General features: G+C 43.1%; 5 protein-coding genes across 5 annotated transcripts in view; all 5 read right to left on the bottom strand.

Moving 5' to 3' along the window:
- LOC124462527 (histone H2B-like) overlaps positions 1 to 10,990 on the bottom strand; it is a 65,749-nt gene extending 54,759 nt beyond the window's left edge. The window contains exons 1-2 of the mRNA XM_047014135.1: positions 10,242 to 10,990; positions 5,175 to 5,177 (exon numbers count right to left, since the gene is read on the bottom strand). Of these exons, the coding sequence (XP_046870091.1) occupies positions 5,175 to 5,177; positions 10,242 to 10,612 (374 nt within the window). The 5' untranslated portion in view covers positions 10,613 to 10,990. The remainder of the gene's footprint in view (positions 1 to 5,174; positions 5,178 to 10,241) is intronic.
- Positions 5,814 to 6,720, bottom strand: LOC124462528 (histone H2A). Its single transcript, XM_047014136.1, has one exon. The coding sequence runs from the start codon at positions 6,339 to 6,341 to the stop codon at positions 5,955 to 5,957; it is 387 nt and encodes a 128-aa protein (XP_046870092.1). The 5' UTR covers positions 6,342 to 6,720; the 3' UTR covers positions 5,814 to 5,954.
- On the bottom strand, positions 7,251 to 7,934 carry LOC124462526 (histone H1-like). Its single transcript, XM_047014133.1, has one exon. The coding sequence runs from the start codon at positions 7,901 to 7,903 to the stop codon at positions 7,295 to 7,297; it is 609 nt and encodes a 202-aa protein (XP_046870089.1). The 5' UTR covers positions 7,904 to 7,934; the 3' UTR covers positions 7,251 to 7,294.
- A 236-nt stretch (positions 10,991 to 11,226) lies between the features above and the next one.
- On the bottom strand, positions 11,227 to 12,037 carry LOC124462531 (histone H4). Its single transcript, XM_047014139.1, has one exon. The coding sequence runs from the start codon at positions 11,992 to 11,994 to the stop codon at positions 11,683 to 11,685; it is 312 nt and encodes a 103-aa protein (XP_046870095.1). The 5' UTR covers positions 11,995 to 12,037; the 3' UTR covers positions 11,227 to 11,682.
- Positions 12,038 to 16,394: 4,357 nt separating this feature from the next.
- Positions 16,395 to 21,180, bottom strand: LOC124462533 (immunoglobulin kappa light chain-like). The gene is made up of 7 exons (XM_047014142.1): positions 21,110 to 21,180; positions 20,716 to 21,027; positions 19,681 to 19,688; positions 18,121 to 18,154; positions 17,212 to 17,529; positions 16,922 to 17,011; positions 16,395 to 16,559 (listed from the first exon to the last, which is right to left on the bottom strand). The coding sequence occupies exons 1-7, from the start codon at positions 21,150 to 21,152 to the stop codon at positions 16,405 to 16,407; spliced, it is 960 nt and encodes a 319-aa protein (XP_046870098.1). The 5' UTR covers positions 21,153 to 21,180; the 3' UTR covers positions 16,395 to 16,404.
- Between the last annotated feature and the right edge of the window lie 6,408 nt (positions 21,181 to 27,588).

Below are 27,588 nucleotides of genomic sequence, written 5' to 3'. Positions count from 1 at the left end.
GCTGAGGAGGGTGGACCTCCCTATAGAGAGAGCAGGACCACCAGACTGGGAAGGGTGGAGCCTGTGGACAGGAGGGCACCAACGTACCAGGAGGCACTAGAACAGCAGGTGACTCCCCTCCCCCTCCTCTCTGTGTTGGGAGACTGTACTATACACTAAATACCATGAATGTAGTTATTCTGCTCATGGAAAAGTGTTCAGGATTGAAAGTACAGACTCATCAACACATGGACTGTACCGTAACACGTTGAATGTTCTTTATCAACTTTGAGTTGTGGTTGAAATTGAGATTCCATGTATTATTATAAATGCTGGATTCCATATTGGTCAGAACCAAGATCTTATCTGCATTGAATTACTTTATCTCTAAATATATATAGTATATATACACAAATATTTGATATTTCAGTTGGTTGCTTTATATTAAGTTCTCTAAATTATTATGTGTACTTGTTGCTGGTGATAATCAACAAGAGCACCATCACCTGAAGTATCCAGCTGACGTTGTTTGTTCCCTGTCCAGACCCCATAGGCGTCCCCTACCCGGTGCTCTGTCCCCCTCAACAGAAGCCCCCCCAGCTGTCTGCCAGAGAGGAGGCTGGCCAACAACAACGATAGTTAATGGAGGTAACTCCAGTTCTATGAGTGGAGCGGAGCCCCGTAGGGGAGCTCTGCTCCTAATGGTTTACCCGCTGCCTAGTGCAGCCAATGACTGAAGATCAAAATGTATCCGCACCTATCACTCACACAGGTGCCCTATATAAAGGGGTGACAGCTGTCACTCATCCTCCCAAAAGTATAAAATACAGCCGGGTTGAATAAGTCGAGCTGGGCCTGCAGCCCTATGGGGCTCCGCTCCACTCATAGAACTGGAGTTACCTCCATTAACTATCGTTCTATTTCGTGGAGCTCCGCCCCATAGGGGAGCTCTGCTCCTAATGTTTTAGGCGGAGCGAGCGAGGCCAGATATACCCCCAGCGAGACTAGATCTAAAAAGACACATCATCTCACAAGACACCGAGGACAGACCTGCTGATGTAAATAATACATAGGGTCTGTCCTCCCGGTCAGGCCCCTACTGTGACACAGAGAGCCGTCCAGGGTAAGAAAAACAGGGGAAGTTTACTTAGAAACTCATGTTGTTTCTCTCGCCTGCACAACAGAATAGCTGGAGGGGCAACAGAATACATACAGTAAAGACATCTCAACTGAGAACGTCTGCCTGTCCCACATTTGGCGATATAACCAACGAACAACTCGCATCTAGGGCCCACAAGAACCTAGCAAGTTGTCATGTCGCTACACCTGATCCACCAGCCATGCTGAGGACAGAATGCGCAAAAGATGAGGAGGAAACGTCCAACAGATAATATCGCACAAATGGTGAAGGCGACGACCAAGACGCCGCCTCACAAATCTCCTCCACTCCCACACCCCTGAGGATGGCGGCTGAAGCTGCCACTCCTCGGGTGGAATGAGCCCGAATGCCAGGTGGCACGGAACATCTCATAGACTCGTATGCGAGACCAATAGCCTCGCAGAGCCAGTGAGAAAGTCTCTGTTTGGAGAGTGGCAAACCAGCTCTCGATCCACCGTAGCAGATTAGTAACTGGGGAGAAGATCTGATACTTGCTGTGCATTTCAGATGGCGCGACAGAGCGCGCACTGGGCACAGCCCATGTAAGCGTCTTTCCTCCTCGCCGCTGTGCGGAGGCGGGACAAAGGCTCTCAGTTCGCAGCTCTGTGCCCTGAACGCTCGGCTAATCACCTTGGGGATAAAGGCCGGATTAGGACGCAACACTGCTCTCGTTCGATCACCCGAGATGATCAAACAATCCGCGCGCGTGGACAGAGCGCACAAGTCGCTCACTCGCTTAGCCGTAGTCAAAGCGAGGAGCAGACTCGTCTTGAGAGAAAGCAAACGTAATGACACGTTGTCTATGGGCTCGAAAGGTGGTCCGCACAGAGCGTCTAACACCAGAGATAAATCCCATGTAGGTGCTGACGCTCTCGGAGGTGGCATGAGCCTACACACCGCAGCCAGAAAACGCTTGACCAGCGGGTGGCTGAACAGTGTCGTCTTGGCGAACCCTTCGTGACATGCCGAAATGGCAGCCGCGTAAACACGCACAGTGCTCGCGGCTAAGCCCTCGTCAAACAACGATTGTAAGAAACACAAGAACACTTCGACCGGACATGAGACCGGGTCGAGGTTCCGTTTTCCACACCATTGTGCAAAGGCTTGCCAGCGCGACGCGTACCCTCTAGCAGTAGATTGTGCGCGCGCACCCAGAATGGTCTGAATGACAGCATCAGACAGACCCCTGCGCTCTAAGAGCTCCCTCTCAGTAGCCAGGCCATAAGTGGGCCTCCGATCACTGGAGGGCTCTTCACCAGGCCTCCGGCCTGAGAGAGCGCATCCGTCTGATGAGGTATGGGCCAAGGCCCGCCTACCAGCATCCCCATCAGTTCCGGGAACCACGGGGCTCCGGGACGATCGGGGGCTATCAGAATGACCGACAGCCCTTCCGACCTCACCCGAGCCAGCAAGGGAAGGATGGAGGCCAGAGGTGGAAATGCGTACAGTAGACCTCTCGGCCAGGAACGGTGCGCGAACGCATCGACTCCCAGCGGAGGTCTGTCCTGTGTGCGCAGCGAGAACCATAGAGGACACTGTGTGTTGGCTCGTGACGCAAACAGATCCACCTGTGCTCGGCCGAAGCGTGCCCAGATCAGAGAAACGATGGACGGTTTCAACCTCCACTCGTCCTCTCTCGGGCCGCCCCTTGACATCAGGTCCGCTCCCTCGTTGAGCAGACCTGGAATGTGCTGAGCTCTCAGGGAGCGCAGGTGCGTGAAAGCCCAAGTCCACACTTCCTCCGCTAAGCGATGAAGTGATGAAGAGCGCACCCCTCCCTGTCTGTTGATGTAAGCCACCGTCGCCCTGTTGTCGGATCTGACGAGAACGTCTTGATCTTTCAGAACAGGCGCGAAATGGCACAGAGTCAGTCGAACCGCTTCGAGCTCCAGGGGGTTGATGTGACGCGTCTCTGACGGTTCCCATCTCCCTCCTATCGAGCCCGCCTGACATACTCCACCCCACCCGGTCAAGGACGCGTCCGTAAAGACCGGGTAGAGAGATGTCACTCTGCCCATGTCGACTCCGCGCGTCAAGACACGCGGGTCTCTCCAATGGTTCAGATCGGCTTTGACTGATCTCGGTATCACTAGCAGTCTGCGGCGGTGTCGCACCGGATCCAACCGCAGCTGAGCAAACCATCTCTGCAGCTTGCGCATGTATAACAGGCCTAATGGCACTACTACATGAGCCACCGCCATCAACCCCAACAGGGACATCACCGACAGTGCGGTGATTGTGCGTGAGACCCGGAACGCACGGAGAGCTATCGAAATAGCCTCTCTCCGTGGTGCCGACAGTCTGGCTCTCATCCCAACAGTGTCCAAATGGATACCTAGGTAGGTAAACTGCTGAGCGGGCCATGGAGCGCTCTTCTCCCAGTTGACCGCGAACCCCAACTGGCTGAGCTGAGTCACCAGTGAGATCGCGTCCTGGATAGCTCTGTCCGGAGACTGAGCCAGAACTAACAGGTCGTCGAGGTACGCCAGAATGCGTATACCCCTCCGCCGTAACGGTTCTAGAGCTGCTTCCACGCACTTGGAGAAAGTTCGAGGAGCCAGCGCGTACCCAAACGGCAGGCGCGTGTACTCATACTTCTTCCCCTCGAAGGCAAAACGCAGAAATCTCCTGTGCTTCAGTTTGATAGGCACATGGAAATACGCGTCCTTCAGATCTATGCTGATCCCAAAGTCGTTCCGCTGTACACAAGTCAGCAAACGCTTTATCGTCAGCATGCGAAAGGGCCGTTTGGCCACACTCTCGTTGAGCACCCTCAGACCTAAAATCGGTCTCATCTGCCCGTTTTTCTTGGGAACCAAAAAATAAGGGGAGTAGAGACCCGAGTTCTCCTGATCTCTGGGGACAGGGATCACCGTCCCTTTGGTCAGCAAGCTCGCTATCTCTTTCCGGAGCGCGAGTGCTTTCAGTGGGCAGGACAAGCGTGTCTCCCTCACTCCTCTGAAAGGAGGGGGAGTCCGCATGAACTGGGTGGCATAACCCTCCCTCAGTATCCTGTCTAGCCAGCTTGGCAGTGAGCATGACTCTCGCCACTCTGCATAACGCAGAGAGAGCGGGCGTGCGTTTAGCTGCGGAGCCGCAGACAGGAAACGGCCGTACTCTCGTCTGACCCCAGCCGCCGCTGTGCACCGAATCGGCGACACAGCCCAAGGCGGGGTCACCTTGAAAGGGCTGGAGCAGTGTCTCAAGGCCAAAAAGACCTGAGTGCTGTCCTCGTTATGAGCCTCGAGAAGACTCACAGCGCGACCAGAGGTCTGCGCGTACTGTTGAAGCGGTGGCTCATGTAACGTGATAACAGAGTCACACGTTGTGTTATGGTGCATGGGGGCGGCTAGCGGTCTGGCCACACGCTTGCTAGCTGGGCCAGACTCCGCTATGTACGTGCTCGATGGTTCGGCATCACTCGTTGAGGACAACTCGCGAACCGAAACCAACTCATTAACCCGCTCGACAGCAGTACGAGTGCTCAGCTCTGTACTCGTCGAGAACGTAATAGGCACTGAATGGAACACTTGTCTTTCTGGGAAAAGGTAAAGTGGAGGTCCAAGCCTCTTTATTTCATTCATTAACACTGGGGTGAGAACCGAAGCCTCGGTCCCCGCCGCCAGTCACGCTCTCCTCTTCTTACCCCCTCCGCCACCACGCCAGCTGGTGTTCGGTGGACGGCTGTAACCCGCTCTCTCGGGGGGAGCAGTCGAGGGTGGAACAGGTGCCGCGGGAGGAGCAGTCTGCGTCACAGCGGCCGCTCGCGCCGCCGGACGGCGAGCCCGTTTCCTCCTGCTTTGCGAGAAACCTGTGGAAGCAGAGAAGGGAGCAGTGATACCTTTGCTCTGCAGGGGCATATGCCCTAGCAGGTGTTTCCTCTCCTCCTCCAGGCGCGAGAAGCGTTCGGAGGCTGACGCCACAGCCGGTCCAAACAAGCCTTCGCTAGCCACTGGAGCGTTGAGCAGGGCGGACTTGTCCGCCTCCCTCATGGCCGTTAGTGATAGCCTGATTCAGGTGGAACGCGGCGGATGACATCCTGGCAACCCACGACGTCTCCTCGGCCGACAGCCCCTCAGGTCTCTCCATAGAGAGCTTGGAGACCGCCGCCGTCAGAAGGGCGGCGTTCCCAGAGGCAGCCGCTGCCTGCGCACCCCAGACATACGCCTTGTCTGCCAGAGAGGCAGTAAGTTTGTCCCGGGCTGATGGCAGGGTTGCCTTCCTCGCCGTCATCCAGGTGCTCGCCCCTGGTACCAGGTGAGCCACGAGGGACGGCTCCAAGGGTGGGGGACCGGACTTCGCTGCCTCACCCAGCCCGCTCACCCTGCGAGACAGCATAGAGGAGACGGGAGTGGCGGGAGCCGACTCTTCCGTCATCCTCTGAGGCTGAGGTCAATAATCTTTATTATTCTTAATCTTAATCTTAAAGGTTCTTAATCTTAAAGCCACTAAATTCGAGCAACCCGTGCTGAATTTTTTTGGGAGGATGAGTGACAGCTGTCACCCCCTTATATAGGGCACCTGTGTGAGTGACAGGTGCGGATAGATTTTGATCTGCAGTCATTAGCTGCACTAGGCAGCGGGTAAACCAATAGGAGCAGAGCTCCCCTATGGGGCGGAGCTCCACGAAATAGACCTTAATTCAGTGATGGCAGATTGGCGATAATTATTTGTATCAATATTTATTGTACCTTGCATTTAAAGAACACAATAACTTTGACACAAGACAAAGAGTTGTAAGACAATGCGCTTTTGAAGAATGTAGTGGGTGGCTCTTAAAAGAGCCTTTGGGTAAAATGAAACTGAGGTTTAGTCTTTACTTGGCTTTGACGGCCTTCTCGGTCTTCTTGGGGAGAAGCACCGCTTGGATGTTGGGCAACACTCCACCTTGAGCGATCGTAACGCCACCGAGAAGTTTGTTGAGCTCCTCGTCGTTGCGGACGGCCAGCTGCAGGTGACGGGGGATGATACGAGTCTTCTTGTTGTCACGAGCAGCGTTGCCGGCCAGCTCCAGGATCTCAGCAGTGAGGTACTCGAGCACTGCAGCCAGGTAGACGGGTGCGCCCGCTCCCACACGTTGAGCATAGTTGCCCTTGCGGAGAAGCCTGTGAACACGACCCACGGGGAACTGGAGCCCGGCGCGGGATGACCTGGTTTTGGCCTTAGCCCTGGCTTTGCCTCCGGTTTTGCCTCTTCCGCTCATCTTCGTGATATTTCTGTTAAAACGAGTAGTGAGTTGTATCTGTCGGAGTACAGACTTTATAGGCTAGCTGACGGTAAACGGCTTTCATTGGTCACAATGTCGGTTGGGTCTTGATCCAATCGAAAGTGGCAACAAACTCGGGGGTGGAGCCATTCTCTCTCCGCAGAAGGCGCGTTTTGTCGTCTGGTCTGCCCTCCTCACGTCTCTTTGTTCATTCAGTCGCTCCTCGTTTAAGGCGCCAATCACATACATGAATGTGGCATGGATGGATCAATGCAAAGTCTACTATAGGCTACAATCGTCAATTGTGTAGTGTGAACAATTTTATATATCCGATTACATATTTACCAGAGATATAGGCCTACAATTATCCAGTTGGTGATGGTGGTTTTAAATTGGATTTGCACCCTTAATATTCCAAGCAACTATTTGCAGGTTGCTAATAGCATAAACACAATTTATATGCAGCTCTACAGGTACACGAAGCACTTTTACAAATAAAAGTCTCATGCACGATCATTAATCAAATCAGCTTGCTGTGTCATTAAATTTCTTCATTTGTTGTATGTTTTTTCTTGCTAGATTATGCCAAATGGGTAGTGCCATTGCAACATGTTCATTTCCTTTTTTTGTATCTTATTTATAATCGTTTCGTGGCGGACGCGTAACAAGTATCACTTCTACCTCTGGTACTGGCTGGTTACTTAGATTTCATATTGGCCGTCCCGGAGATTTAGCTCATGTTTGAGACCAAGGTAATTTAAGGTGCAGCAGAAGTGGTCTGCAATAAAAGTTCTAAAGACTCCCACACTACGAATGTACTGGGCGTGATGAAACACCATCATGCATGTGAAAGTGTTTGGTACAGGGGCAAACAACATGGACATGCACATTTAAGGACAGGTGGGTGGCTCTTAAAAGAGCCTTTTAGTGATACAGACGAGGACTAAGGTTTACTTCTTCTTAGGCGCTGCTTTCTTTGCCTTGGCCGCCTTGGGCTTGGCGGCTTTGGGCTTAGCTGCCTTCTTGGGGCTCTTGGCCACTGTTTTCTTGGGTGTTGCGGGCTTCTTCACCTTCTTGGGGCTCTTGGTTGCCTTCTTGGCTGCCGCGGGCTTCTTAACCTTCTTGGGTGACTTCTTGGCAGCCGCGGGCTTCTTCGCAACGACCTTCTTGGGCTTCTTGGCAGCAACGGGTTTCTTGGCGACTGCCTTTTTGACTTTCGGAGCGACGACCTTCTTAACGGGCTTCTTTGCCTTGGCCTCAGCCCCCTTGTTGATCTTAAAAGACCCGGAAGCGCCCGTCCCTTTGGTCTGGACCAAGGTTCCCTTGGTGACAAGGCTCTTCACTGCGATCTTGACGCGGGAGTTGTTCTTCTCTACGTCGTAGCCGCCTGCCGCCAGGGCTTTCTTGACCGCTGCCAGGGACACGCCGCTTCTCTCCTTGGAAGCGGACACCGCCTTGACGATCAGCTCGCCGACGCTGGGTCCAGCTTTCTTGGGCTTGGCTGCCGCCTTCTTCTTGGGTGCCTTGGCCGGAGCGGGAGCTGGAGCGACTTCTGCCATGTCTAAACACTCGTGGGACGTGTGAGATTTGAATATGTGAGGCTACACTCTGCTGTTTAGTGCCGCTCCGACGATCAGAGGGCTGAGTTTAAATACGACATGAGAACTGTGTAGACTCAACTCCCGGCCGGGCATATTTCTGTTGCTGCTATCCGTTGGCACTTGTGTTTTCTCCTTGTGAACAACGGGCTAAAAATCTATGTTGGATTGTGCTCAGGTCAAGAAGTAAATCGAGCAGCAAGCAGCCTTTTCAAAGTTCAAAATAAAACGGTATGTGGACCGGAGGCACTCTATGTTTTGTTGTGGCCGGCTCAAATCATCGCCGTTGGCCTCGCGGAGGGAGTTCTGCGCACCGTGTTGTCTGTGCCATTTGCCCCCAATAGCATTTAAAACGGCAGTCGTGCAAAACGAAAATATGTTTTCCAGAGTGCCAAATAATCTGTCGAGAAACGGAACTGTTTTACAACACGCATCTGGGGTACCAGGTGCTTAAAACTGGTCTCTTTTGGGGGTACACAAAACACAGTGTGGGTCTGTGGACCAGGGGTGGATGTCAGGGAAATCTTGGTCTCCCTATTGCACTACCTTGCTCTCCCTCCCCTAGTTTTTCCATCTCCAAGGACACAATCCTTACTATAGGTCTTACAGTAGCCTACTGTAAGACTTGTTACTTCTTACTGTAGCCTACAGTGACTGTATTCCGTGTATGGTGTGTGTCTTGTCTACCTGTTCATTATGAGCCGGACTCGTCAGTTAACATCACCAACCTACATGTTAATATCCATGTTGTTGGTGATGGGAAATGTATCGAGTCGTAAGGACTTTTCATGTATTTCATTAGTCTGGACAAGTGGTTGTATTTTGTTCCTAATAGCCTGTTTGCATGAGGCTCCGTTTCAGAAATTAGGACTGTCCTCACACAAACACATGAAATACATACACATATGAAACGTTCACACACACACACACACACTTTACGACTGAAAACTCACATTCAAATTTTTTTTAATCCTCGCACACACTTATGAAACACATTCACATGTGAAATGTTTACACACATTCATACTACTGAAAACGCACACACACACACACATTTAATGCTTGCACAGACGCATGGGAAACTCATTTACAAACTCAAGAAATGCTCGATTCTTATAAGGATGAGTAAGAAGCTTAGAGAATGTAAGAGTGTGACAACATTTTCACCATATATCCAGCAGTCGGTTCAGTAGCTAGTTTAGTATTTTTACAGAAACAGGAGTGAAATAGTTTTAAACTAGAAGGAACAATTTTAAATACTGAGTGACCAAACACGGATCTAGAAAAGTCATAAAGCAGGATTCTGGAATTCGAAGGAGTGCAATGTTTTTTTTTTTGCTGCTGCTGCTGAATTTTTTGGGATGGAAATTGCGAAATGTTTTGGGAAGAAAATTGTTTAAAAAAAAAATGGGAAGAAAATGGCTAAAAAAATTACACAAATATCTGTACTTTCTACTTCTTACATTTCCAAGCCAGGTTTGTTAATTTAGTTTTAATCTGTCGCACAGGGTGATGGGGGTGAATGGGGCTGTGTTCTTCTTGAAGTCTACAACCATCTCCACTGTCTTGAGAGCATTGAGCTCCAAGTTGGTCTGGCTAAACCAGGTCACCAGGTTGTCAGCTTCCCACCTATAGTCGGACTCATCTCCACCAGAGATGAGCCCAATGAGGGTGGTGTCGTCCGCAAGCTTCAGGAGTTTGACGGACTGACAGGCTACACAGGCACCTACTGTGAAGATGTAGTTGAAGAATCGAGATGTTAGTATTGCACTGTGCTTGAGCTATTAAACTGGTTTGTACTAGAAATGGTTTGATGCAGATTGCTTAATGATACATGAAATGACTTCTATTAGTCCATGTTTATTGCATACTCGTCGGACATAAGTCAAAGTGGAGTCAGATGGCTCCGGATCGATTCCCCGCCCCGCCAAAATGACATTGTGTCCTTGGGCAAGGCACTTCACCCTACTTGCCTCGGGGGAATGTCCCTGTACTTACTGTAAGTCGCTCTGGTTAAGAGCGTCTGCTAAATGACTAAATGTAAAGTGCGTTCCCCAACGCATCACACACACATTTAAAAACCCTGTGTAAAACTGTGCCCTTGTTAGAAACCGTATTGGTGCGCGGCATTATATGCAGTCGTAAATTTGGTTTCAGAATAACCTGTGCCTGTTCAAGGAGGCCTATAGTTACTTCATATAAACATTCAAGTAACGTGATGGACTTTACTCAAACATAGAGACCAGTGGGTGGCTCTTAAAAGAGCCTTTGGGGTGAATTTGAAGGAGAGCCTGTTTACTTGGAGCTGGTGTACTTGGTCACGGCCTTGGTTCCCTCGGACACGGCGTGCTTGGCCAGTTCACCGGGGAGCAGCAGGCGGACGGCGGTCTGGATCTCCCTGGAGGTGATGGTTGATCGCTTGTTGTAATGAGCCAGGCGAGACGACTCTCCGGCAATACGCTCGAAAATATCGTTGACGAAGGAATTCATGATTCCCATGGCCTTGGATGAGATGCCGGTGTCAGGGTGGACCTGCTTCAGTACCTTGTACACGTAGATGGCGTAGCTCTCCTTCCTGGACTTTCTGCGCTTCTTGCCGCCCTTTACGGCGGTCTTGGAAACGGCTTTCTTGGAGCCCTTCTTGGGCGCGGGCTTTGCTGGCTCAGGCATGGTTAAGTATCGTTGCTTCTCAGAAACGAATGATGATGGTAGTACTTGGTTACCCGGTATATGTAGCGGGAGACATGCTAATTTTGAGGTACGCCTCCTGCTTGTCGCTGCACCCAGCTGGGATGTGACTTTCGTGAGGTATATTGAAATCTACTGCGCGTGCGTGGGATTTACCGATTGCCCCCTTCTCTTTCAGTAATCATAAACTGACAGTTATGATAACTGAAAGGAAATATTAAAAACCTTTTTACACTGAAAAATCCTAATTTTCATCAATCATTAATGTCACAGCGGAATGTTTGCTGTATGGTTGGCGGGGAGATGGGGCAACTCAAAGCTAGGAAGTTGCGCCGAAATCCCTGAGCAGTTTACCGCGTAGTTTAACCAGAAACACGTGGTTAATGACGTCAGAACCTTCGTTTGGTTGCAGTTCCGCGCAAACCCCGCATGCATCCAGCTCTTAGTCAATAGGTGGTGTTCGACTTCATGCAGAGCCGGCGTCGCCTGCAGCCGGCTGTTTGCGCGCTGCGCGAAGTCGAACACCTATTGTTATTTACGAGAATTCTAATAAAGCATTAATTGAGCAGATGCTGGTATTTAAAGTGATGCACAGGGGGATTTGAACCAGGTACATCCCGGTCAAACGCTCTCCCCGTCCGGCTAATATAACCCATTTATTGATGCTATAGCCCAAACAGCCTACACACAGTTGAAGCCTGAATAAGTAACCTTTACAATACCATTGTCCGCTTCAGATACGCCCTGACCACCGAAATACAAATTGAACGTAGTATTGGTGCTTGATTAGACCAAGATGGGTATGTAGCCTACAGACTGATGTTACATTCAAGTTTAAATGCGCCAAACACTGGGGAATAAACTCAGCTACTCAAACAAGTTATTTATTGTGCATTCTTCACCGATAATACATTATAAAATAATTTTAAAGGCTGAAATCTAATAATTTTTAACACCCACAATTATGGAAACAAAGTCTCTGATTTGAAACATTTGGGTGGTTCTTAAAAGAGCCTTTGTGTTAAATTTCGATTGATATTCTTGATGATGTCTTAACCGCCGAAACCGTACAGAGTACGTCCCTGGCGCTTCAGGGCGTAAACCACGTCCATAGCGGTCACGGTCTTCCTTTTAGCGTGCTCGGTGTAGGTCACGGCATCACGGATGACGTTCTCCAGGAACACCTTCAGAACTCCACGTGTTTCTTCATAAATCAAACCTGAAATACGCTTGACACCACCGCGGCGAGCAAGACGGCGGATGGCGGGCTTTGTGATGCCTTGGATGTTGTCACGGAGGACTTTGCGATGACGCTTGGCGCCTCCTTTTCCGAGCCCCTTGCCTCCTTTGCCTCTTCCTGACATCTTGTTCTAGCCTGACGACAATATCGATGAGAATTGTTCTAAACTTGGCAAGAGCCAGGATGTTTAAGTTCCGTAAGCGGACGTGAAGGAGGCCAGTTCCTTACTTGGAGGGCGTTGCAATGGGAGGGAACTTGAGTCAGAGAGGGAAAATATGTATATTTTACGTTTCATTCATTCAGCACATTTAAGTAGACATATTTGTACATATAATACATACTTGTTAAAAAACGATTTGAAAAATTATAATAATACATTCGTAAATGTTTCAAGGAATGTCTTGGAATTGCGTATTTTCTGTGACTTTATTTAATTGGTCTGTTGACTCACCCACCAGTGTTGGTGTTGGATGAGTCATACAACTCTAGTCATACATTTACATTTAGTTATTTAGCAGACGCTCTTATCCATAGCGACTTACAGTAAGTACAGGGACATTCCCCCCGAGGTCCAAAATATTCCCTTTAAAATATATATTTTTTTAAACAATGAAAATCATTAGCCTGGCTTTGCCCTCCTACGTACTTCCGCTCAATTTGAATGTTGCTTCTGTACTAGGGGTCTGGTAGCCTGACGTTGTCATACTCATAATTCTAGTCAGAATATGAGTCTGAGAACTCTCCGTTGGGCTTTGACTACGAGGCCTGTTTCAAACGAGCCTGGAAAACAAATGCCTCTTCGCTCAATTGGATAGATCTACAACCAATCAGAGCAACAGAGTTTAAACAGAAATTAAACTTTTACCGATTCCCGTAGGAAGGACGGCAAAAACATATTTTCCATTGACAAATGCCTTGATTGCGTCTCTCTGTTCCTCTTTCAAAATTAATGCGCTGTCGATGTCTTCTAAAACAGACTCGATGGCAGAATCATAACATCCCAGATCTCCAGCGGTAGCCATGTTTGTTCAAAACGAATTCAACGTAAGCGCTCTTTTGTGTCGTGGGTAATTACGTTACTGTTGATCATCTGTCCATCATCGTATAAAGCCCGCCCTGGCAATTTCATTGGTTCGCCCAGATTCTGGTTTTCTGTAGTTGGTCCCCAATACGAGACCCTCCAGACCAAACTTCCCGACCAAATTTTTTTGGGGGCGGGAAGAAGTTGGGCTGGCAGCCAGCCAGGCTAGGGTTCTGGGAGTTTTGCTTAAAGTCGTTTTTCAGAAACACATTTTTTAGGTCCAATCAACGAACAGAGGGAGTGGCTGAGAACGATGACGCTAAAGTCGTGCACTAGTTTGAGTTGTAGTTCATTAATGGCGGATGAAAGATGCGACCGAAGCTATTCTGCGGTTGTGGCAACGCTGCCGAATATTCATAAGTTAAAGCCGGTACAAGAACATTCCTTACTGAGTTTTGTTGGTGGCTATGATGTTGTGGCCCTCCTCCCCACGGGGTTCGGGAAAAGTTTGATTTTCCAGTTATGGCAGCTACCTCTGATACAGTAGTGGTGAAGGAGTTGGCTAAGGCGAACGCTAGCGATTGGTTAAGGCAGATCAGAGTGGCTCTGGGCAGATCCAATAGTTTTAAACTTCAACAGAGCACCCGCCTTCAAGGAAGTTAACGCTTGTCAATGGAGCGATCCCAGACCCTCTGTACAAATGAAATGTACGAGGGTCTTGTTAGACCAGGCTAGAAAATCATGCCCACTCAATTACAATTTTCATATAAATAATTTGAATTCGGAATCTTTGGATGAACCTATTGGGATGTCAGTACTTGTCTCTTTTTCATTTTCCACTGAACAGATGAATTTAGTCTTGCCAGTCATCTTTTTCTTGATGATCACACTAATCACTCTCCCGTCCTCCCTCTGCTCCAGCTCTTCTCTCTCTGCTTCAGGCACCTCCACCAACCAGACATCTTCTCTCTGCTTCAGGCACCTCCACCAACCAGACGTCTTCTCTCTGCTTCAGGCACCTCCACCAACCAGACGTCTTCTCTCTGCTTCAGGCACCTCCACCAACCAGACGTCTTCTATCTGCTTCAGGCACCTCCACCAACCAGACGTCTTTTCTCTGCTTCAGGCACCTCCACCAACCAGACGTCTTCTCCCTGCTTCAGGCACCTCCACTAACCAGAAGTCTTCTCTCTGCTTCAGGCACCTCCACCAACCAGATGTCTTCTCTCTGCTTCAGGCACCTCCACCAACCAGACGTCTTCTCTCTCTGCTTCAGGCACCTCCACCAACCGGACGCTTGATAGGCCGTCACTATTGGTTCTTTTACATTGTTGTGAAACTCCTTTGACCGTAAAAGTGTAATAGCCTACTGCTCAGTGCCTGTGCAGCTGTCAGTCTTTTAGTCCATAGTATCAAGCTTGGTGGTTTGGAAAATATCTGGAATTGAATTAACAGATGTAGCCTAATACTATGTGGCTAACGAGTCAATTCACTTGAACAAAGAAATGTAAATTATGAAACTGCATCTAGGACCTTAGCTAGCTAGTAGATGCTGGTTCAGTTAAAATTGGGAGATTTGTATGTGATTTAAGGTGAGTGGTGGATGCCCAGTTATAACCTATACATGTTGACCAGAATACAGCTCTTTATTTATGTCCTAAGTGTATTTCCTGTTATCTGTTGCCATTGTCATGTTACTGTCACTGGTGGGCCATTGTAATGTGTGTTCTTGTTCCTGACATAGAACACAGACCTCTCAACAATTCCTCTTTGTGAGCCACTAGAGGGCGCTGTTGACCTTAAATAAGATCTTTCTAAACTAAGTATCCAACCAGCACATTTGTCAGTCTGTTCCCCGTGGAAAATAACAAAGATTGTTTTTCAACATACTTATTCTTACTTTGAGATAATATTCATACATTGTCTAGTGTCTGCTTAGGGTGTTTTTCCCATAGGCATATATGTCTATGGTTTTTCCTATGTATTCACCACAGACAACACCTGCAGCCAACAGTTAGCTTTCTGATAGAACAAGTAATTTTATTAAAGGTATGTAACAAGGCAATAAGGTTTTGACTAGATTTGTTGTTTGTGTAATTTAGATCATCTCAAATCATACAGTCTGTTATAATATCACTTAACAAACAACTAACTATATTTTTTACTATGTCATTGTAAACTTTATTTCCCTAATTTTTATGTTGCTAAGATTTCATGGAAGAATTCCTAAAACTTGTTTTCCTGCTAATTATTTTTGTTTTTCCCCCCCCTGTGTTATTAGACTTTGAGACAGACTTTGTGTTGTATTAACATGTGTAAGTGGACTCCACCTCCCCTGATGCAGTGTTAATAATGACCCATCTGTCTGTGAAGGGAAACTCGCCTTGGAAAGATCATGTTCCCTGTGACTGGGAATGCATGTTCAACTTGTTCACTTATGCTTTGTCATATCATAGGGAGTCAGATGGCTGAGCTGTGACGGAGTCGGGCTAGTAATCAGAAGGTTACCGGATCGATTCCCCGCCATGCCAAATTACGTTGTGTCCTTGGGCAAGGCACTTCACCCTACTTGCCTCGGGGGGAATATCCCTGTACTTACTGTAAGTCGCTCTGGATAAGAGCGTCTGCTAAATGTAAATATCTTTACACCTCTTGGCTACTGAATCTTCAAAGCAGAACCATTTTAAAGAAATACCTTTATACTTTTTATGGTCATGTTTTGGGATTTGTAAACACACCTTTACGGTTGTGACTGTTGAGAAAATAAATTCACGTAAGAAATTAAGGGAAGATCATAGTGTATGTAAACAATGTTATCTTTCCAAGTGCATGCATCTGTGGCTTATACAGTATCTCTGAGGCTTGATTGCTTGAAATCGATGTGTGGTTATGCTGTAACTAGTTTTTTCACAGGAAACTTGACAAACTAACCACATTTCACAACTATAATAATTAGTTCCACCTGGGTCAGAGTACAGATGAACATCTGTGTCAAAAGGTTATTTAAGAACAGAGCAGACGCTGTTGAATGAAAACAGAGCTTTATTGAAAATGCAAACATTTTCTTTGACAATATGTACCATTTAGTATGTACCACCTAAAAGATTTACTGAATATCCATCTGTTCATTAATATGTTGACAGTCATTGATTCATTAATTCAATCAAAATAGTACTTGTTTTAGTATTAAAATAATAAACATAAATATACATGCATACAAAAAAAATGGTATTGCATAAAATAGGCAATTTTTTATTTTTTATAAACTGTATTTGAAAAAAAAAAAATGCGAAAAGAAGACAGAAACTTAAACGTAAACAATCTAGACCGACACTACTGTTTTCTTAAAACCTCCATCAAGGCTCTAACACTTTTGACTCAACATGCACAATTATTCATGTCTACCCATTTCTCCACATCCCACATCCACTCAATGCCATGTGGCTTCAGGCAAGATATGGATCCATCTAAAATTAGTAGTAATGCAATATTACTGAGCAGTGGCTGTAGGTTTTAATGAGCTTTTCGCCATGTGTGTGGTGGACTTCCCTTGTTGTCCCTGAGGAGCAGCAGGAGGGAGAGCCCACAGCAGTACACCAAGCTCTTCACTATCATCACAGTGTAAACCAGAGAGGCCAGGTTCACACTGCACATGGACTGCAACACTTCTGGAAGGGAAACAAACCAACAATACCATACATTGACACAGACAAATCATTATATTTCTCCTAAGGCAACGTAAGGGACGTACAGATTTATGTGATGGTGATCATAAATGTCATACCTTTTCAGTAAGATTTATTAGGAAACAAAAGCACATGAAATGTACTGGTAAAAAAAATATTCAATAAATCGTATTCTAACATTTTTTTTTTTTTTACTTGCCATGAAATAAAAGTCAATAGCAGTTACATCAATCCATCTGGGCATTATTATTACGTGAAAAATATATTAAAATACAGACATACAAAAATAAATATGTATCGACTATTGATAAACAGTTTACAACGGTATTGTAAATGTGTCTTACCTTCAGGGACGTGGACGGCAGGAGAGACGTGTGTATGATTCTGGGGTGGACAGGGTGGTGGAGAGGCAGCCGTGGTAAAAGAAGATTCCTCTGAGACAGATGTGCCAGAACATTATTATAATTATGTGACAAATAGCTGTGCATTTAGAAAGTAATTTGAATACAAAAACAAGACAGAAAGACAGGAATATAAATTAAATTACAACGGATGAATATCTTTAGGTGAGCCTATTTTGTCCTATTAACTATAGACACTTCCAAATAGGTACATAAATGAAACAAAGATAAACCTTTTTCGTGTATTTCAAAGTCTTCAACTTCAACATCACCCACTTCATGCTTTACAGTACAGCTGTAGTTTTTAGTTTTATCCTCTTGGTTCTTGATGATGATCACACTAGTCACTCTCCCGTCCTCCCTCTGCTCCAGCTCTTCTCTCTCTGCTTCAGGCACCTCCACCAACCGGCCGTCTTCTCTCTCCATCTTCCATGAAAACCTCACCAAGTCTGGGAACATGTCACTGGCCTGACACAGCAGGGTTGTCCTCTCATTTGTTTGGGTCTTGGGTGCTTGATAGGCTGTCACTTTTGGTTCTTTGACATGCTTGTCTGATGATATGATAAAAGTAAAGTAAATAAGTACGGTCCTATGTTCACTGGAATTCATTATTGAGTATCGAGAAATTAAAATGTACAGCAAATATTAAGTTCCTTGCAGATTACTTGAGTCTTTAACATGATATACATTTTTGAATAGAGCTAATCATTAAAAACAAATGGATATGTCCCTTGCTGTACTGTAAATTGTATTACTTAATATAATTACTACCACAGTTTGTACGTGAACAGTATCTGCATGCACAATCATTCAAAGTAACTTCATCAAAGGACATTCTGGGTAGCGTTCTGGGCTCTGGGAAACACTGTGATGACACTCATGACAAGTATTGTACTTAAAATGTCCATCCCTAAAATTACTTTATGAACAAAAGTATGGAGATAACAAAACAATTTATTTAGATATAATTTGAGAATATGGGAATTTAAGAATCACTAAAACAACAACTGAAGAACAGTATCAATTAAACATTTTACTTTGTTTTGTAACATGAAATTTATTACAAACATAAAGCCATAGAAAACATATTCAATATAGCGAATGATGAAGTCAAGTTTATAACTCAAATACTTGTATCTTACCAGTAATGTAAAGTCTAGTGCCAGGACCAAAGATGTAGACACAATGAAATGCCCCATACCTTTAAGTCTGTTGGATGGAGTAAGGGGTATAGGCGTGGTTTATTTAAATGTTCTAAATATCTGATGTATAAACTAGCACCATTTAATACAAAGGTATACTTCAAACTTACATATTTCTACATTCATACTTAAAACTCAAAACATTGTTACACCACATAAGAAATTATTGGGTCTGGGGTGTCCTTGCTAAATGTATTCCACCTACCGTAAGTTTTTCATTTCTGCATTTAATGAGAAATGATTTTCTATATATCCTCTCTACACAGTCATGGCTGTCACTTCACCTGAAAGTGTTCCACTTCTCTATCATTTTGAGTCTACCCTCCTCTATATTAGTGAGTGTGAGTCTGCCCTCCTGTCTAATAGTGAGTCTGCCCTCCTGTATAATAGTGAGCCTGCCCTCCTCTATAATAGTGAGCCTGCCCTCCTGTATAATAGTGAGTCTGCCCTCCTGTATAATAGTGAGTCTGGTAATGACCTTCCGAGCAGTGAACGGGACTGCACCCGACTACATCAAGTCTCTCCTCCAGCCTTGAACCCCCACCCGCCACCTACGGTCTTCTTCTGACAACCGTCTGGTTGTCCCACCACTCAAGAGCGCCCGGTCCCAAAAAAAGCTCTTCTCCTGTCTGGCCCCCCAATGATGGAATCACCTCCCCACCTCCATCAGGGACACTGACTGTCTTCCCAGCTTCAAGAAAAGGCTCAAGACCCACTTGTTCCGGGAGTACAACTGTACTTAGGAATGCTTGGCTGGACCTGATGTTAGTTTCCTCCAGGATCACAATGACTCTTATTGAGTGACTTGTTGCTCTTGTAGGTTAGTTATAACGAAGTTAAGTCTTGTACTCGCTGTGAAATATTTACTGCTGATTGTTCTTCTACAGGTACAGTTCTGCATTTTTCGTGGTTCACTTTTTGTGGTTCATGTTGTTTTAATTTATAAGTTATCTTGTATAACTGCATGCTCTTATGGGTCTTCCCTTTTGGCATTTGTTTAGTTTTTCACAATGTATGCTTCATGTTTTGGCTGCTTGCAATGTTTAGGACTACCTTGTTGTTATGATCAGTGACCTAAGATCTTTTGTAAAGTTTTCTTTTGGAAGTCGCTTTGGATAAAAGCGTCTGCTAAATGCATAACTGTAAATTTAATGTTATATGTTTTGATTATTTACCCAAACAAAGGACATGGACCAAATTAGTAAAGATTACTTTCATGTATCCGCTATTTAACTGTCTAACTGCGCTAAACAGTTAATTACATGAAACTCAGGCGTAGGTAAAAATCGTCTGCTTAATCAGAGCATCAACCCTAAAGTATGCGTGTTCACTAATCAGTCGTTTATCTCTCCAATAATATGGATTTAACCACCGACCTAGTATGTAAACCAACCACTCAGAGGCTCCGGTAAAGCGTGGAGATCCAGTTTAAGTGACTCAGAGGCCTTATGTTAAAACCTACTCCAAAAGTCTATGTTTATAATCAATATATAGCCATATCAACCAGACTAGATCAACGTTTTCACCGCCGTAGCGTGATAGATATGTTTCTGAGAGAAAAAGTAACTTAAAATGCACAATAATAGTTTATTATCTAAATAGTATACATACAATGTTTCTCCTGGTACCAACCAGCAGACAGGCTTCACTCACCAGTGCCTTCCTGGTACCAACCAGCAGACAGGCTTCACTCACCAGTGCCTTCCTGGTACCAACCAGCAGACAGGCTTCACTCACCAGTGCCTTCCTGGTCATGTGTCTTTTGAACAGTTAATTTAACCTCATGTCCCTCTCTCCCTCTCCTGGTCCATGACTTCTGGTCCTGGAACAACTGTTCTCCAGCCTCTATTATAGTTCAGAAAATGAATTAAACGATTTCACTTGTTTAAGATTCAAGATTAACTTTATTGTGTTAAATTTTGCTTTGACCTTCACCCATAATGCAGCTGTAAAATACATTTTTCAGACAAGTGAACCAAAACATACATGAATGTTCTTTCTTAAAAGCATTATTTACAAACAAATAGAAAACCAAACATCCATTTTAGAAGATGTGTACCAATCCCTTCAATACAGGCAGAGATCCCCCTGTGTCCATCCTGGCCTTGTTCATTCCTCATCCTCTGGTATTTACATTTTGTATTGAAAAAGGGACAACATATTTGTTTTATCTATGTAATCTACAACAGCTGCTGGTACTCAGCATGTAGAACATGGGATGGGTCAGTGGTGATCTCCTGGGCTTTCCTCAGGCCAGCCTGTTCTTATAATAATGCCTGTTCTTAATAGTAGTAGTTCAGACTACAAGGTGGAACCAAACTGTTGGTATTTTGATACATGATTCTGCTTTGTCCTCATTTAAACCAGAAATGTATTTTCAGTTGGAGCAGAAGTATGAAGCTAACTGTTTGGCTGATTTCTACTAACTCTGTCTCACTATGTCACTTCCTGTTGCAATGTTTTATCATCTATCCAGATGAAGCCCAGACAGTTTTTGAACTGAGCATCAGAGACAGTTGTCACTGTGGTGCACACCACTCTTCCAGCAGGCACAGTAGTAGGTGGCAGAATGGGACAGTTTAACTGACTTTATCTCCAAATCATAGTTGTTGTCCCTTCTCAAGGCTGAGAAGTCATCTTTTTGAGGATGACTATATCTGGAATCTATGTTGCCATTATTCCTGTTTATGTCCAAAATCAGAACAAAAGGCTCCCCAACTCTTTTCTGGTACCAGAAGACATAAGCACGAGTACACTGCCCAGTGCCTCTGCAGCTGAAGGAGACACTCTCGCCCTGTCTCCTGGTCCATGATGTCTGGTCCTGGACCAGTTGGTCTCCAGCTGCTGCTGTTTTACAGGGAATAAATCTAACGTTATCTTGTGATCACAGCTGTCTATGTCACATTTACAGTACATGTGGAAAACTCACCTAAAAACAGGACAGATGTAAAAGCACTGAAAACAAGGAACATTTCTACACCATTAAACTGTCAACTGTTGAAAATATAATTGTTGAAGTCTTTGTTCAGTGTGGGCAGAGAGATGAAGATGTAATAGGGTGTGGTTTCAGATAGTTCATCTAACCTCATGTCACATGTCCACCATGCTTCAATCCTCTATTGGTTGAGATCATTGCCTAGCATGACCTTTAACTTGTGTAAAAGACGTTAACTGTACACATGGACTCCCAAGCTAATCTGTAGCTAAATGGAACGTTGGTTAGAGTGACTGTCTAATGCATATGATGAATCACCTGTCAATCTAACTGTGGTTGAACAGTCTCACTGTATTTCCAGTTAACAACATCAGAGCCTTCATTAGAAAACCATGAACATGTTCACCACATTCCTACTGTGCAGCTGTGTACCAGCAAACTCATAGCAATGTGCCTGTGAAAGGACAATTATAAAACAGTCAAGCTTTATGATTATATAGTATCAAATCCATAACATATCTTAGTAATAATAATACAATTACAAATTGTATTATTGCCCTGCCCTACTCTGCCCACACTGAACAATACAATTACAAATAATTGGGTTCATTGAAAATGTTTTAAAAAATATACACACTGGCTGCAGACACATTGACACTATGCAGATATAGCAGCCGTACATTCATACAGTAAACAGCCTTTCAATCTTCATCCCGAAGAAGCTTTATTGAGTTGAGGACAGTCAGGAATGCTGAATTTATGATAACAAGTAAATCACTAGCTTTATGCAGAGCCATATTAAGATAATGTATTTGGTGTTTATTTGTCCTCAAGAAGGTGGTCTTGCACGCACTTACACTCCCCTATGTATGTATTAGAAATCCATATGATGTTTCTGCTGCACACTAAAGACACACGAAAACATGATTAAAAGAAGAACAACATCTTGGTATTAAACTTATTAAATTAAATTGTCCAAACACTTCTGCTTTGTTAAAATAGAAAGGTGAAACACAAATTATTGTTATTATAAGTTTGTAAAACACACACATTTTGAAACAGACACAAATAAAAGGTCAAATTCTTAACTTCTGCTCCATGATCATGTTTTCAGGTAGTTTGTATTTATTTTATTTCATCTTGTGACATTACTTGAAAGGGCGGCAGCTACATTGCCTATCAAAATGCAATTTATACTATTTATAATTGTATTTATAAAAAAGTGTAATTTGTTTAAATATAAAAAGCTATGAAACGTTATTAAGCAATAAGCCCCAAGAGGCCGTGGTTTACGCTGATTTTAGAACAGATAAGGGGAGTTGTTAGAAAACCCCCTTACCTTTTCTAAAATCAGCGTAAACCACGGACTCGCAGGGCTTATTGCTTTTCTAAAACTGTTACTACAAATTTTTGATATGGTTTCATCAATAAAAACTATTAGAAACAAAATAGTTTAATAATAAACCGTAATTCTTCCGCTACTACAAAGTATAGTTCCTACATAAATCGTTGCCACGCAACAGCCAGATGGACATCTTTGCAGTCTTTTTCAATTTGAAAAATTTGATGCGCAATAATATGGAATGTTAAAGATTGTTATGAGGACAACCTGTGAGGTTATGCCGGATTTTACAACGGCATGGAACACGTAGCCAATCACAATCAAGGATGGGAACAACCAGTTTTAGAAAGCTAATTATAAACTTCTGGGACAGATACATACAATGTTATGATACTAAAAGTAAGTGTGTGGGGAAAAACACTGATATGTACTAGGAATGTTAATTCAATTAAAATGATTGCTATGCCTCACCATGTTTCAGTCCACAACATCTCAGAATTTACTTCCACAAAAATATTATTAGAATTATTTGTAACAATGATCTTCCTGTAATCTACTTGTTATATTTTCAAAAATTACGAGTATTAAGTAGACTATGTGTACAGTGAAGATATGTTTGGAAAGGATAGCATGAGCAAGACAACTACAATTTAAACATAAAAAAACGACAAATAAAACTTCAACCTTAAAACAATGACTGGACAGGCAGGGACATATTTTTGATGGAGAATACAATTTTACAAACATTGTCTTCAAAGGTCACCAGAACTGTAATCACCAGAACTGCATGTGTTATCTGTGTTTCGTCCACAAGATGGTAATATTGCACAGTGTTGTTTACATTTACATTTACATTAATTCATTTAGCAGACGCTTTTATCCAAAGTGACTTCCAAGAAAGAGCTTCACAAAAGTGCATAGGTCAATGATCATAAACGAGATAGCCCCAAAACATTGTGGGTAGCCAAAATATGAAGATACATTGTGAAAAGCAAATAAGTGCCAATAGGAAGAAACACAAGAGCATTCAGTTACGTAAACAGATTACAAATTAAACAACATGAACCTCAAAAGTGCAAAAGTGTACGTGTAGGAAAGCAAGCATCAATAATATAATTTACAGTGAGTTGTTAGTGGTTTATTCACTACACTGAAGAGCAGCTACTATTAAATTACATGTTGCAATGATTTTATGGTAAGAACATGCAGTTAAATTGCCCTGTTAAGGTGTAATAATTATCCTTGATGCAGTGTCCTCGTGCATTAAGCCATTGAAGTCAACATTATACTCCATATGAATCAGTTTTGGAGAGATATTATTTGCAAGTTTAGATATAAACTGATAACACATTTAAGTTAAATAAATGACTTATTATTCATAACTATATCACAATAAAGTCCTGTTTAAGCTTCCTTGTGAATGCAAAGATGTCACTTTTTTGTTGTAGCTTCCACAACACTATTGTCCTAAAGTTATGGATTAATGAAAAATGTATTAACAGTCATGTTTCTCAATGTGTATTCATAAGGATGGATGATTTAGAATACACTTTGTGATGTGAATGATGGGTAGTTTTCAAAAGGTGTCATAGTTTGATTTGAAAAAACTAGCACCATCATCATCATAGCCTAATCATCATCCTTTGAAACTCATCTGTACGATAAATGATCTTTTGATCAAACTGTGGTTAAACGGCCTCACTGTGTTTCCTGTAAGTAGCTTGTCAGCGTTTATTAGAAACCATAAACACTTTCACCACATCTTCCGTCTTTATGGTTTCAAACAACAGTGTGAGCTGCACCTGTGTTTCATCTGACTAATGTGTGCCAGAGAGAAACACATACAATTAGATCATGCAATTATGATGATATTAAAGATTGGAAATTATTTTGCTTGTTTTATATTTAGATTGAATTTTGTAATTCCAAAGCCTTTACAAGACTGCGAAAACTGTCAGGTCTCATAGATAATAAATCTGATAGGCTACAATGCATTCTTGTTCTACTCGATACCCCTTGGTGTCTACTGAGGCCTGATGTATATTTTACTGTGAGCCATGAACATGGAATATATTTGCTTCGACGGAAACAGGCCTATATTTGTCAAATGTATCTTAACTATTTATCTGATGGCCGTTGAATTGTTACGTAATAATTTAAGCTTAAAATTTAAATTGTATTTTGAAATTCTATGAAAAGATTTAATGACTTTTTGAAATTCTTTACTTTCAATGATGGCTATATTTCAACAACAGACGACAAACAGCTTTTATGCTAAAGTGAAATTTCCAAGCATACCAATGTTTAATGGACACGTCATTTTCAAGACATGATGTGATCCACTCCATGTGTATTATTTTAATTTAACAACTTTAGTTCAAGAATGTCTAACATTAAAATATCAAAAATAATAGAAACAGATCCTCATCCTTAATTTTTGACTAAACTGCTTTTTTTAGAGCAGCATCCAGACAATACTTCATAATACGGTATTTTTTTTTTATAATTGAGATTATAAATGTACTGTGTATATAATCTGCAACAATTTGTGGTGTAGAGAGCACAGCCTGTCATTTCACTGCAATAGCTTATTGGACGTGGCTTCCTGGAAACATGGTGAGGCAGTTCAACCACAGTTTGACTGACAGATCATTTGTATGCATTTTCATGTTGCATTTTCAATCTCACTCACTAATCTTTGTTTAAACACAAGCACGTTTATCGATGTACATATAACATGCTTTAGCTTAGTATAGTGTTTGACACAAAAATGGTGCCTATAATGACAATAACAAATCTGTTGATCAAGATGCAGTTAAACTGCTTCAGAATGTTTCAGTCGGAAACTTCTTACCCTTAATTAGAAGACCCTAAACTCGTCCACCACATCTTCATACCGTGCACCTGCATCCCATCAAATCAATATGCCATGGTAAAGGAAACGATGAAAAGTTTAAGTTTTTGGATCATGACACCTTCATATAAAGGGATTATGATTTTTTCGTTGAATTAATTACAAAATAATTTGATAATATGTTTGGTCATAATAATGCCTTCCTAATCCGAGTACCTGTCTGTAGAAATATATACTGTATATAGAATATGTAGTAGCATCACTTAATAATATTGGATTGCTGTTAAGATGTACAATAAAATATCTAAATAGGCTTATTTAAAATGTATGCATTATATGACATCAAACAAGAGTTGACTTTCAAAGACACCTTTTCGAAAAATCACGTAGACTGTTTTGAACATCTAGTGGCATTACCCAAGAATGTCACAAGCCTTTGTTTAACATGTTGTCGTGTTGTAAAATTTTCTGTATCGTAAAATATTAGCTTTTGATATTCCTTCATTTGTAAACAGCTGTTTGAAGATAATTAAGTTAGGTAACACCTTTTGCTCAGGGATGTTAATTAAAAAGAGCTGAATTAACTGTATACTTCTGAACTATTATAAAGTATTTGAGCATGTTCAGGAAATACAAAGAAAACGTATAAGTACTCAAGCAGTCTTACATTTCATGATGAATTTAAATATTCCCTTGGGTATTTATTGTACAAAAACATTATAATAAATACATGAATAAAATAAGAAAGTGGCATGGATAGGGAATTCTTAGTCTGCAATGTCTCTTCACCATTCTGCTGAGCGGGATCTAACAGCCAGCAGATAGATACTTCATTGTCTGTACTGTCTCTTTACTATTGCTGCTGAGCGGGCTTTACAAGCCAGTAACATCTCCACTAGCTGTTTACCTCTGCTGCATAACTAGCTTTACAAGTCAGTAGCATCTCCACTAGCTCTTTACCTCTGCTGCAGAAATAAATGTACAACTTGATGTTAAATGTTTCTTGTTTTCTATAATTATGTTTGTACTATGGTGTTTCAGGTAATGTAAGCCTCCTTTCCTGCCGGACCATTCAAATATGGGTCGAAAAAGACCCATAGATCCCGCCTTAATAACTTTGCCATCCAATCACCGATTTTATTTCTGAAAACTGCCAGATACTCATGACAACTTAAACTCAAAGCACATATCATTGGTTAAGGGGTTAGTGGGAGGGGGAAATAAATCTATCGTCTGCAACGGCAGCCATTGTTTTCTGAGGCGGAGCCAGAGCGGAGACCATGGGAGATTGCCTACAGTGTTAGATTTACAGCTTCGAATTGAAATCGGAGACGATATTATGAGTTAAGACAAGTTCCTTAATATGTGTTGTCAATATTGTCAATTAAAAGTCTCAACTTTTTACTTACGAAGAATTTGTTTGTGGGAGTGACGCGAGTGTTTTCAGGAAAGAATGACGTGTCCGGCTTGGCCGTTTGTGACAGGCAGCAATGACGGTAGTAGCACTGTTTAGCTTCGATTTGAGCAGATTTCTAAAAAACTTCGAAAAACAACATTAACTAGGTAGATTATGTATATTGTAAGATAAATGTACATGCCTTGTTTGGCCAATTCGGTCGATTGTGGAAGAAACTCGAACGTTTTTTACTTATCGAGAGGAGTATCCAGCCATAGCGCTAGCTGCTTTTGGGACAGGATAATTCCGGTTTCCCCCATGTCTCCACTAGTCACAAGAATGGTCATAACTTTTAATCAAAATATGGTATTTCTAATCTGTCTTCTGTTCTACATTGCCCACAGACTTGTGGATATTCCACCTACTCAAAGTATTTCTCTATCTTGTAATTAAAGTGGTGACAAATTCAGTTGTCTGATGAGGTATGGTGGATGGAGAAGTTTTTGTTAAAAATGGCTACCTGAAACCACTTTGATAAAATATGATTTGCCTTAAGTAATCATATATTTATTGACATGATAAAAATCCCCTAGTTATCCTCTTCAAGGTGGTATAAACAGTTAAGGTGTATGATTTTATATGAAAATCCATAAAATATTAATATGAATATAATATTTCAACAGTATATGGAATGTTCGGAATTTTGTATTAGGCAGTAAAGGGTTAAGGCAGGTAAGTATATAGGCCTCTCGTTATTCCAATATTTTCCAGTATCGTATTTTTAAATGCTAAGTGAGTTTTGCATTGGATATACTCTTAATGCACATATATTCACTGACTACCCATTTTGAAATGTTGTATTTATTTTTTTGTTGTATTTA

This window comes from Hypomesus transpacificus, unplaced genomic scaffold (genome assembly GCF_021917145.1).
Source record: "Hypomesus transpacificus isolate Combined female unplaced genomic scaffold, fHypTra1 scaffold_223, whole genome shotgun sequence".
NCBI lineage: Eukaryota > Metazoa > Chordata > Actinopteri > Osmeriformes > Osmeridae > Hypomesus > Hypomesus transpacificus.
This window is presented reverse-complemented; position numbering and strand designations above follow the sequence as displayed.